General features: G+C 38.1%; 1 protein-coding gene across 29 annotated transcripts in view; it reads left to right on the forward strand.

Moving 5' to 3' along the window:
- The window catches only part of NRCAM (neuronal cell adhesion molecule), a 59,949-nt gene extending 58,436 nt beyond the window's left edge, over positions 1 to 1,513 (forward strand). For 27 of the 29 annotated variants that reach the window (XM_062567179.1, XM_062567272.1, XM_062567188.1 and 24 more), the window contains one exon: positions 1,156 to 1,513. In XM_062567179.1, the coding sequence (XP_062423163.1) occupies positions 1,156 to 1,393 (238 nt within the window). In that variant the 3' untranslated portion in view covers positions 1,394 to 1,513. The other 2 variants (XM_062567307.1, XM_062567371.1) reach the window with 2 other exon arrangements.
- Positions 1,514 to 13,321: the final 11,808 nt, after the last annotated feature.

Raw genomic sequence — 13,321 nt, forward strand, 5'->3', positions numbered from 1 at the left:
GAGATGTATCTTTTTAGGATATAATAATTCAGTATCTTCTAAAGCAAAAAAAAGGTGATGAAATATCTATGAGAAATAGCAGCTTAACAGAAAATTGTTGTAATGATTTTTAGTGAAATTCTTCTCAGATAGGCATTAATTAATCTATATGATCTTGCATATACTGTAAAGTTCTGGCCTATCTTTCCTTTCCTTTTTCTGTTGTCCTCCAAATCATAATCATCATTGCTAGAACATGTTATCAGTTGAAGATTAGGGTAGGGAGGTTGATCGGATAAGTAATGAAAGTGTGGAAGTAGCATCACGGTGAGGTTAGCAAATAGAGTAAAGCGTTTCTTCATGCCTGCCAAAAAAAAAACTAAGCATGCTCATAACTGCTCATTTCTAGCCAATATAAGCTAAATTGTTGCTTTACCTGTACACAGTAAATGTTTTAGCAATTTTAAGAGCAGCTTCATAAAATACTGATCACTATCAGGATATGGACTTTGCTTTTCTTCTTAGGCTATTTTCATTTGTTTCTTCTGCACCCTTTTAATGGAATATGTAGGTCTCTTGAAAGGTAAGGTTGAAAATTGCAAGTGTGGCCTGCATTATATAACAAATTATTTGAAATGCAGCACTTTTATTTTCTTTTTACTAGTTTTTAAAAAAGTATATTTCATTTAACTAAATTCATTCTTCATTCACATTCAAGGAGTCAAAGAAATTAAGAAGTTTAACAGACTAACTTCACAGCACATTATAAGCTATTTTCTTTGAAGAACAATTAGTTTTTTATGTAACTTCACAACCCAATTTTAATGCTTGCAGTTACATCTAAATTGCTTCTAAGCCAAGGGCACAAGTCTTACCATTGAAATATCATGCACGATTAAAAAAAAAAAAAGAAAAAGAAAAAAAAAAAGAAAAAGAAACCACGAAAATCCCCTCCCTCCATTGAAGATGCTCTCTGTTTAAACCATTACTACACCATGTGTTCATGTCAGCTGCATCATATTGATTTGTCTCTACAATATGATATGGGATTGCTAAAGGGTTACAGGGCTGTGCACATGCTTTTTTTAAAACTCTGCATGCATGGCTGATTTTGCCTGAATAAATAATATATTCATTAATTTTTTTTTCTTGGTGCCTGTGTGTGTGTGTCTCCAGTGATGCAGAGGACCATAAACCTCTAAAAAAAGGAAGCCGGACACCTTCAGACAGGACTGTGAAAAAAGAAGACAGTGATGATAGTTTAGTTGACTATGGAGAAGGTGTAAATGGTCAGTTCAATGAGGATGGCTCCTTTATTGGACAATACAGTGGTAAAAAAGAGAAAGAACCTGTAGAAGGAAATGAAAGTTCTGAGGCTCCTTCTCCTGTAAATGCCATGAATTCATTTGTGTAATCAAAGAATTTGTTCCCTTGTCACAGTATCTTCAGTTATATTTAAAGCACTTGTACATCCTCCTTCTTGAAATATGAACATGCAGGTAACAGAGGTCCTCACTACAAGATATTTATGCTGTGAGAATATGCAGGCCAATCTAATTATACGGTATAATGACACACATTAAGTGGTATGTTATTATGAATCAAAACAAGAAATTCGAATTTGGTTCCAAGCTTGAGTATTCTCACTTTATCGTTTTTAAAGAAACTGACACAAAAAATAACATTGATAATAATATTTCCTGTTGAAAATACAGTATAATGCATGGAAAAAATGCTACACAATTCACAGATAATCTTGTGTACACTATAAATTATGGTTTGGTAATTTGTTATGCAGTCCTCAGCTGAATCCCTGGATATGAATTTGTTTTCATTGTCAGAGTGTTATAGTAGTATTATATAGAACTTCAATGTCTTTGTGGACATTGTTGTGAAATTGGTGACTTAATGTCTAGCTATCATATGTCTTTTTGTAAGACAGTTAGGAACAGTATGTACAGTATATAATTGCTAAATGATTTAAGTATGACACTTGCATTTGCTGATGCTTAATGAGACCCTATTATCTGCTCTTTGCTCCTCTTACTTTACAGCCTTCTTAATCTATCAAGTGTTACAGCAGTACAGTGTTCTATTTTTACATCAAAATACATTGGATTGATTTTAGGGCATGAAAGATACGCATTGCAATGCATTTTGGAATTTGTACAGTCACTGAAAGAAATGCTTTAAAATGAGAGAAACTATTCCAGAAAACACAGGGCAAAATACATTCAGTGCCTTTTTACAATATGCATTCCATAATGCACTGTACTATTCAATCAGTTGGTGCAGTAAACTGTGATTAGTGGACTACTATCATTGCCAAATAAAGTAACAATGTTAAAAAAAAAAAAGTGTTATGAAACTGTTGTGCTAAAAAATGGAAGGTTTTCAATGTTTTAAATTACACAAAAAGCAGTATGATATTTTCCCCTTGAAAATAAAATACTCACTTTATAGACAGAGCACAACAAGTTTTCATGGCCTTAGAAGATTTGTTAAGAAAAAAAAAGTCAGAAATAAATTATTTAATAACACAGCAAAATTATAAACTCTTGAAAAATAAATTATTACAAAGCAAACCAACCGACTACACCAGCAAGAGTGCATTTCCCTCTGTATCATGGCCAGATGAACGTGGCATCTTTGGAATTATCCACACCTGGAAGCAACGTGAGCGTTACCACTGGGAACCACAGAATTCAAGGAATCTGACAAGTGCTAACAAAGTTTAGTGGTTAAAGATTACCTTTATCAGTTACAAAATTATTTTCTCACATATTGTATCAATCAAATGTTTACCTCCAAATATAAATTTTTATAACAACCTATGGTTGAAGGAATGCTCAGTTTCATTTGCCAATAAATTGGTTTTTCATAACTTGCATCAAGTTTAATTTTAAGTAAGCTTTTTATATGTAGATATTTTGTTGAATTTGTAAATACACTTAAATGTAGATGCTATATGCTTCTAGATGTTACAAATAAAACAAGAAATCTTATGTTGTACTGTGTAAGAAGTACTATAGCCAATGGTGTGCATGGTATTTTAAAGCATCTACTTAAATACATATTTTTTTTCTGCTGTGAAAACAAAATAGTGAACTGTTCTACTTATTTACTGCAGATTCCTAATTAAACCACTCAGAGCTTTTGCCAGTGCATTACATTAGACTGTAGTACCTCTTGCAGCTTTCATGTATATTTTGTAGGTAAAGCACAACTGCAGTAATCACACATCTAAGTTAGCTGTAAGAAGCTTCTTTTGCACCTCTGAGCCTTCCATTGATCAGTTTTCTTAATGGGAGCAAAAATAAGAAATGAATAATGCAAACACTGACTACAAAGCACAAAGAGAATGTTTCTGATAAGATTTGTCAATGGTTTTGGTAAAAGAGAAGTATAATTTTACCCTTATTTGATAGTAGATGCTGAATAATCTGTTCAAGTGGGGGTAAACATACAGGCTCACTTCTGTAATAGTGCAACAGATTTTGTATTAAAAATAAATGTGGTTTTAAAATTTTGCTGTTTGTTCTGTTTACATTAGCAGTAAAAATCACATCAGATAATTAAGAAGTAAAAGTGGAAAAAACATGAAACAACTCTGCCAGAAGTTATTCCCATCATATTGCAGGAGTTTATGTACTGTATTATTTTCAAGATGTTGCATATCTTTACTTAATGCCATTTGAAAAAATGTGAATGTCTCTGACCATTTCCCATTTAAATTAGGTGCTATTTACATTTCCTTCCATGAATGCTTTAGTCAAAATAGCAAGGGCGAAGGCAAAGAGGAAGGACATGTTCCATACCTGCAGGAGTGAATAAGAGCAAATAAAGGTATATATTCCAAAATGAGAACCATCAGAAAGGATTGTGAATGAGGAAATTGCCTGACATACAAAATACTGAGCATTCATTTTTTAAATAATATGTTCAACAGTACGTAAAGTGAGAGAACATCGCTTACGGTACAGGAAATCCAGTGTGATGCTCTTTTCATATCTTGTCTATTCTGTGTTTGAATGGAAATGGACAGGGCAGGAGCGCAGTTACTCTGAAGACTAAAGGAGAGGTATGGATTCAGAAAATACATCAAAAAAAATGGATGTTTGGCTATGATACATGAAAGAAGGGTTTTATCAGAAGCCAGGCTGTTGGCTCACCAAGTTAGCCCTGTAATTGAAACCTTCTGGCTATTCCAGCCTCTGTCATCTGCTTAGTCACAGTTATGGCACCTTCAAAAACTGAGCTGCCTAGTTTTCTGTACAGATGTATGGTGATTTTTCCAGCAATATGTGCTGATTGAGATGTATGAAATACAATTGTTTCTGTTTTGGTAATTCCTAGAAAGAGGGATCTGAATTCCCGCAGTTTTGTTGGAATGAAAGGCTTTGTATGATAACTATTTGTGGAGATGCACCTTAGACACATTCTTTTGTGATTTTTCCCCAAAGTGTATTAATGCATAATGTCACTGGATTTTCCTTCTAATGATTTGCTTTTGCTTTTGGTTTTATTCTTACTGAAGTCGTCGTACAAATCCAGAGGGAACTGAAGACAGTAGCCCAACAAAAGTTCCTTGTGATCTTCTCACATTGTTCCTTGGAAAGTACAGTTTCCATGTGCTTTTCATGTCAGAAGCAAAGTGGCAAAAGATTTGTGAACTAAATTCTCTTCTTTTGCAATCTGACCCATATTTAAGATGTGGCCTAGAGAAGTAATATATGATGAAATATAGTGTATAGCTTGAAAGCATTTTTTTTCTCTGAAAGAAGAATTAGAAAAAAAGGAAAGAAGCAGGAGGAGGATGGAATTTTCAAGTATTTTTCAAAAGTAACTGTACTTTGTTGTGTGTTCCTGTCTCTCCCTCTCTCTCAGTCTTCCCCTTTCTTCTACCACCTTAGGGAAGAACATTTCAGAGAGTTGGCAGAAGCAATGAGTGGTATCATAGAAGACAGAAATAACTGAATGTGCTGCTGGTAGGAATCTACCCCTGCACAACGCTCTCCGGGATGCACAAGTACAACTGGCCGTTGTACTTGTGACGGGGTTAGTGTTTTCCCTTGCTGCTCATTGTACACGTGAGGTGGAAACTTTAGATCAAACTGTCAGGATAAATACATGTCAACAGGACTTTGACAGACAGTAGATGTGATGCACCGTGATTCTAAGCAAACAAGCCAGTTTTGACCCTTGTGATCTACAATCTTTGATAACAAAAAAATACACAGAATTGTTTGTTGTTTGGAAACGTAGGTGAGTTGATGAAGCTTTCAAAACATGCATAATGCCTATAAAATGGTACCTTCATTTAGGGGTTGGAGAAGTTTGCCCAACTGTGAATTTGGCAGCATTGGCTTTGCCCTCTGGGGAAAACCAGCAGCATAAAATTGAAGCCAGCTTGCAAGTAACGGATTTGCATATGTTACAAATTGAAGAATAGCAGAGGGCAGTAGATAGTTCCTGTCTGCAGGAGCTGGTCAGGCTTTCATCCTGTTCTGCTGTTCCCTGAGGTTCTCAGGTAAAATAAATTTAAAAGATAGTGTTGTTTCCCTGTCAGCTGAAGCAAACGTGACATCAAGTAATAATATAAGCCACTCGTCTAAATTGGGTTTTAATTGTGCCTGGCTTTCTATTACATTTTTGATACAAGTGAAAAAGAGGAAAAATATCCAGGCCCTAGTCTTTTTAAAGAGGGAATGAAAATGAAACTGGACCCAGAAAATGAAAGAGCAAAAGGATGGTATTTGAAGGCACAAAAGAAGAAAGTTGCCAAAGGCTACTTTTCTTATATCAAAAATGAGCTTTGTGATGATTAAAGCTGTCAAAACCTTATTTTCTGTTGACTTCTATCAGCTAATTTACCCTCCCAAGCAGTAACCTCCCTTGTCCATGCAGGAAACTGCAGGAGCTCTGCTAGTCTGGAGGCCCATGACCACCATCCTGCCCAATCCCCTGCACATAGACCTAATTAGCTGTTGCTGACAAACAACATAAAATAGATTAATGCTTCCTCAACTTTCCTTGCAGGCAATATTGTTTTGTTTTGTTTTGTTTTGTTTTAATCTATCCAGCTACTGTTTCAAAAGCCTTAAAAAACCTTGATTAGTCCTTGAGACTTCTATAATATTTAGTTGAAAATGGTTCATAGTGAAACGCTCAGGTGGACAGTTGTTTTAGTTTCCTTACTTCTGGAAGCCAAGATAAAACTATATCTGGGAAACACAGTGCTTTGCTTTAAGACGAGTGAGGAAAGTGAGGATTTCCCAAGCTCATTAGATAATTGCAGGAAGATACAAGGGAGCCCTGCAAATTATTTGGTAAATGAGAGGATCTGCATGATGAGATCTTCAAACTTGGAATACTGAAATCAGTATTTTTTGAAGAACTTCTTGAGGAAAATTAATGGGGAAAAGGGGGCAGTTAATAGAAACAAATTCAGACCTAGTCAGAGGACAGATTGAGTAGAGAGTAAAGCTGACAGAGACTGGAATATTTTCATGTTCCATAAGGAGGGGAAAACTGTTCGGTCATCTGACAGTCTCTAGAAATGCCATATACGGAAGAAATAGAAAGAGTGGTTAGTTCCACCTCCCATAAATGAATACTGGAGCTTTAATTTTACAGATATCCAGAAACCATAGTTTTAGGTATAATTACATACCTCGAACTTTTAGTGAACCAGTCATCTAGCAGAAACTTTTATTCGGCTGCAAGGTTTTTTTTTTATGGCTATTTTACAACAGATGCTTGGGTCAAATTTTTTAACTGTTTGAAAAGTAAGTTGGTAAGAAGTGTAGGATTGTGAGCAGTATAGGGAAGGCTTGACCTGAACACAATACAGCACCTCACCCTGTCCCAGAATACCGAAGGTACGTGGAAATGGCAATTTTTGATGGCAGAGGCTGCTCTGTGGGTTACCTAACAAGATGTTGAAGATCAAAGCTGGAGAACCACCAAAGGAATGAATTAGCAAGCTGAGTATCTTTCTATTTGGTCAGTTCCCAGACCAGTGTATATATGAACCACTGTTTAGCAGCTGTAAAATAGTAAAGGTAAAGAAAAGGTGTTGATTTTGTTTGTTTGTAGCCAGTTAGCTCAGATCTTGTTAAAGACTCCAAACTCTCAGCCTATGTTTAGAAAAAGGCGATGTATTGCTCTCAGCTGAATTTGCTAAAGTAAAGGTGACGCACTCAAGCTTGCGACAAGTGCAGGTTTCCAGCTTGCCTTCGTTAGCAGTTCCTCTCACTGAACTTGGTCTGGTACTTGGTCTCATGAAGACTTTGCCAGGATTGTGCTTTATCTGTGTAAAAGAAGAAAGGATTGAGGTCTCAAAGCACGAAGATCGAAATAGCTTGGCACATATAACATGTGCTTGGGTCACCACTGGTACCACCACAGTGGAAGTGAAGATGAGTGCTGTGCTTGCTCTGCCTTGTAAGCCTGAGACTTTTATAAGTCTCTCCTTTCAAAGTGCATCCAAGGGTTACTGCTATAACCCCTTTGAGTAGCACAGCACTTACCCATCACCTTTCGGGCAACGAACAGTGTGGTTTTGATATCGCAACCTGAGGAGTCCCCTGTGTCTGAAAGATGAAGAAACAACACGTTGATCTGGCCCGAGCCATTCACGCTGTCAGACAGTATTATCTTCAGAGCAGCTCTGCCAGCAGTAGCAGTCCAAGGCTGTCAGGACCTTTCATCAGAGGAGCAGAGAGGCTCTGCCCATTGGGATTAGCATCACGCTGTCTGCGCAACACCAGCAGAGGTGGAGGGGAAGAGATTCATGGGACGTGCCCAGCTTTGTAGCAGAAGGCTTGTTGCATGGATGGAATAAAACAAGAGAGCCTAAGACGGTAAGAAAATAAAAGCTGTCAAGATGTTATGTCAAGGTCTAAACCACACTACAAGGAAAAGTTTTGTATCAGTGTCACGCAAAATACATAGCTGTAAGAAGTCTGAGCTTAGAGATGGGAGTAAACATGGTTAATGCTTAATAACGAAGAAGGCCTAGCAAATTAATTCTTTTAAATTATTTCTTCTGCTGGGAATGAGAGCAGAGTAGCTGAAATCTGGAATTGAGGGCAGATTTTTCAGATGGAGACAAAGCCAGCAAAGCTGTGTTAATTTACGCCAGCTGAGACTGTTGCTTGTGGCAGAAGTCTTTTATGCTGGTCTTTGGGCAGAGGTTTGCATAATGAATTTTTTTTTTTACTGAATGACTGTCTAATAAAGTGTCAGGGTTTTTCCACTAATGACAGCAGCCTCCAGCAGGAACATAACAGGGTCATAACTTCCACAGCTAGTTTATATGCTAGAGACAGCCAAGTCACAGAACAGTGATCTTTCTTTTCTGAATTATGTATTTCAGAATACTAACATTGTACTACCAATGTTGAAAAAGCAGAATACTTCAATTGTGTGGTAATTTTTAGTGAGATTATTACTGGTCAGTTAGTCACTAAAGATCTATAATAATGAAAACAAAATAAGAGAACCAGTGCAGAAGCATAGCCCATGTTTTCCAGAGGAAAGTCTAAATTTTAATCTTACACACAAAAGCTTGGGAAGAAACACTGTAGCATCCTTCCTAATTGTAGATAAAATTCTTTGTTTCTAATGACTGAAATTTGATCTTGTCTGTAAAAGATGACAGAAGGAATAAGATTACTTTGCCTTGTCACCAATCTAAAAGTTTTCTGCAGGTTTGGTTCTGGTTTTGGTTGCCTGACAGGCTTTTTTCTTTCTTTCTTTCTTTTTTTTTTTTTTTTTTTTAATGCATCCTGTAAGATAGGTCTCAAGAGTGATCTATTCATCACAGGAAGATGAGGTTTTCAGTAAGATGTTCAGAGAAAAAGGCTATATAGCATCAGAAGATTTCTGTTAAATACCAGATCTATTTATGACAATCAATACAGCCTGCTCCCACATTTAGCATCAGTCTTTTCCTGTAATTCATTTTTTAATTTCAAGTAAACTTCCCATGTGAGACCTAAAATTACATAAAATACACACATACTGAATCTGAAAATTTTAATTACTTCAGCTGAGAAAATAAAGGCTAATGTATGAAATATGTGGATTGCTATAATTCAAAATCAACGGAAATATGGCAAACTTTTTAGGGTTGATTTCTACCAAAGACAAGGTAAAGTGAAGCCAATAGGAACGGAACTGATAACTTTACTAATAACTTTGTCATAAGTTATGTCTCAGCTCAACAACAACGGTTGTATTTCCTCTAATTCTATGCTCAATGCTGAGAAGTCGGCTCTTCTCTACGCGTGTCCGTGCGTTTTCAATTCTCAAAATTCCACAGCTGGGAAAACACTCCCAAGAGCAATAGTTATTGAGGAGACAGTAAAGAAACGTGAGTGCTTGAAGTGCATTTCTGTGTACTTCCACTTACACATTTCCGTCTCAAAACTCTGTACAAAACCTTTTGGTCAGTAGTGGGCCAGCTGCTGGAAGTGGCTCCCACGAATACTGCTGCTGCAACCACTCCACTATTTTAATAAATATTTCATTATGGGCTTTAAATAACTGGTATCTTTATGAAGAACTGACTAAGTTAGAATTATTTCTTCAAGCAGACAAAGAAATGGAGACTAAACCCAGGTTCCTAGCACCTTTTGCTCAGGCTGGCAAATACAAATGAACAGGTGCCTTGGTAGACACCAAGCCAAAGGCACCCTGAGAACAGCCCGCGTATGGAAACTGCCTCAGCCCATGGCACCCTGTGCAGTCGCCCGCGGGTGGGCGCAGGCGCTCGTGTGCACGCGCACATCCATACACGCCCTGCAGAGCTGGATGAAAACAGACCCAGGGGAGGAGAGGGGCTGCAGCGCTGCCCGGGGGCCTGGGAATCACAGGCTTTGCTGGGACAGGGACGAGAGGAAAAGCAGCAGCCACCAGCTGCTTGAGCCTGAGGTAGGATACATGAGACTTAACTGGTCTGTTATAAAAAACGTGGAAAGGTAGGTCTATTTTAGCAAGTAAATGCTCTGCAAGGCTGATTTTAAGGAATACCTAGTTGCTGGGAACTCTGTATCTTTTTCTCTGCTGGCCTCATCTTTCATGCTTTTCTTCTTAAAAAGGATGTTCCTCCACCTCGCTGCAGGCTCTGCATTGCTCTTGGTGGCACAGGGGTCTCTGCCAAAGCAGGGGCTGGCGGAGCTCCAGCAACTCCTCATGCATTTCAGCGTGCGTGGAGCGGAAGAGAGGAGTGAAGGGGAAGTAAAGAGAGATTAAATCCCTCTGTGCTGTGTTTAGTCACAGTGTGTGTACAAAGAAAAACTTTCCCAGACTCTTCGTGGCAACCGCTTACATATTCAGGTATTTAGTGCTTAGTGTTTTACGCGGTTGCATTCCTTCTCAGCTACTGAGCCCTTCTTCCTGCTGGCGAGCCAGGTATCCTGTACGTGGCAATAGGTGACTTGCCGTACGTGTTTCTGGGGTCTGCCAGGCACTATCTTGCCATTTTCCTGTAGTTTTTCACTTCCATATTTTAATCTTTACTAACTGCAGATTTGCATTATTGAATCATTCTCTGCCTTAGCACAAGGAAAGAAACTGCTGCATTTATTTCCAAGGAGTTAGTTGACACAGTACCTCTGTCAGCCTGGGAATAGCTTACCTGCTCAAAAGAAAGGCAACTGCTGACGTCCACTTCAGATGTGCTCTCATCCTTCTGGCTGGCAGGAAGCTTTCACCTTGGCGAGCGTTCAGGCCCTCTAGTCCAGGGCAGAAAGAAATTAGATTGCCAAAGTAGGACTTTAGCAGAATTATACGCCTAAATCCACACTAAATCACTCTTGCTAAAACTGATTCCAAGTGGACTGGACTAAAGGCTAAGAGCAGGTGACAGACACCCATGGCCTCATCGTGTTAGTCCAGATGGGGCACGCTCTGGTGGGAAGGGCTGTGTTTCTTCCTAAGTATTGTTTATGCATTTCTATAGTGGTTAATTTTGACTCCTTGAATAAGCATTGACTTTTTTCAGAAGTCAGGTCACTGGTTAGTTGTGCTGACTTTCCTGGTAATTCATACTGTTGTGCATAATAAATGCTTACTTTGTTAGCTAATGATAGGACAGATAATCAAATTTAGTACTGAAAATGAATCCTCTGAATATTTTGTGCCACAATCAATAAGTAAGTGTTATTGACCTTGTGATAAAGAGATTCTGATTTATGTCTTATTTCGTTATGCTGTTCAATAGCACAATATTTAAAAAACAGAATAGTTTTGTTTAATTCTGATAGAGACACTTTAGACATCTGTGAAGGACCTTTAAATATATCATCAAGGATTTTTGTAATTTGTAAACAAGTTAACATTACAGTATACTTTCAATGGGAAAATGCCCTTCAGAAAGGAAGACACCATTATGTTATATGAGATGAAAATGATGTGGGATTATTTGTCCTGGCTACATAAAACAATCATAGCCCTAAATCCTGACAAAGCTTGTGTCATACAGGAAGCACCAAACAGGAGGACATTGCTGACGCATAGCAGGCTGGCCGCAGTCATATGCTGTGCATCACATGTTGCTGCATAGAAGAGGTCTCTAAATCTAGTAGTGTCCCCGATGAACAACACACAACAAACTGAAAATGCATTAGTGCAAATCTTCTAAAGCTCAAATGTTTTTATATTGGATGGCTAGATAAATATGTTCATTGAAAAGTTATTCTCCAGATTGAATAACCCCAGGCATCCTAGTTCAATTATGTTATGGGTCTATGCATCATCTTTGCAGGAAGTGTTGTTGATGTCATTAAAATTTCCAGTACTGATTTTTCACCTTCTGAGATCTTAATAAGAGACACACATGCTGAAGCTTGAAGTGATATCCCAAATCATATTTGAGTTGTATTCTTGAATGAAGCAACAGATAACCTTGAAATATAAATTGAATAATGTAAATGTCAAATAGCCTAGCTGCATGTGGTGGAGTGGTGGTAACAAGATATTGCAATTCCCTATTGCACCCCTACCTTTGCAACAGGAATGCTCAAACAGCATCTGGAGTATGTATATTTTTGCTAAAATATGCATATACATATTTTTAATCATAATTTCTCAAAAAGCTGGAAAAAGGGCTGAGAGCACTCATCAGTTGCTAAGCCTTAATATGATTTTGAAACCTGTTAGTTTTCCTAATGCTGCATTTGAGCAAACAACTGAAGTTGTCCAATTCCTGTTGGTTTCATATGAACTCATCAAGAGTTTCTTTGCTCTCTTGACAGAGATGCTGCCTCTGGGCTGATCTCAGCGAGTTTGTGGCTGCTGACAGAAGGCTCCTGAGGCTGCAGAGCCACGGTGGGGCTGTGCGGCCTCAGCACAAACCCACCTGTGCTCCTGGCCTGGGGGCCACCACCTGCTACCTGGCTCTCTCTTATCCGAGAGCATAAGTAACGTTTATTCCCCATTTATGAAGCTCACTGCCTCAACTGTTACAACTGTAGCAACTGTATTACCCTTCAAAACAGGGTGGGGGGAAAGGGAGACTACTCCCCTCAAATAATAATGGCGTTAAGCAAAATAGCCCAAAGCCACCCAATCATATTTTCTGGCCCCACCCAGAAAATAATTTTCTTAGAAAACCCATCTGTGTATTTTTCTTATTCCAAGGTGAGCAATGGCCACACTTATCAGAAAGTGAGATAGCAAACCCTGCAGAATTTATCTGAAAATAAGATAAAATTGTAAGTGGTAACCAGGGAGAATATCCTGCTTTCCTCTGAAGCACTGGAAATGCTGCACAGCCAAAGACAGGACATGGGAGGTCCTGGTGACATGAATTGTTTCCTTGTGGCCGGTGTGTTGTGCTCAGCTTTTGCCCTATTTGCGATCAGCAATGAGTTTTGCCACAGGTTAGATCATCAGAAATTGTTTTTTTTTTTTCTCTCTCTCTCTTCCTTTACTCATAGGGCTTAATCTGTTTCTTAAGGAATTTAATTGCATATCTTCTTTACTTGCTTGTGACACAAGAAATTAGTACTGTTACATACATTTATTTAAAGTATACTTTTCAAAGAGATCATGAACATCTGTACAATTACAGTGAGAATGTGTATCTCAAGAAAGCCAAAATATTTTGATTTAAGAAGACATAAATTAACAGTGGCAATAAGCAGGAAAAAGTGCACAGGTCAGGGGACATAAATGTATTATATGCATACCAGGTATATAGAATATATGATGTAGGAATACCAGATGTAAGTTATGTATGTTTGATGTAAGCATTATACTCCCTGGTACATTTAAGTACTAGTGCCTTAACAGCACTCAGGGGTGGGTGCTAAAGAAAAGGACACAGGAGGAA

The sequence above is a fragment of the Rhea pennata genome, chromosome 1, assembly GCF_028389875.1.
Source record: "Rhea pennata isolate bPtePen1 chromosome 1, bPtePen1.pri, whole genome shotgun sequence".
NCBI lineage: Eukaryota > Metazoa > Chordata > Aves > Rheiformes > Rheidae > Rhea > Rhea pennata.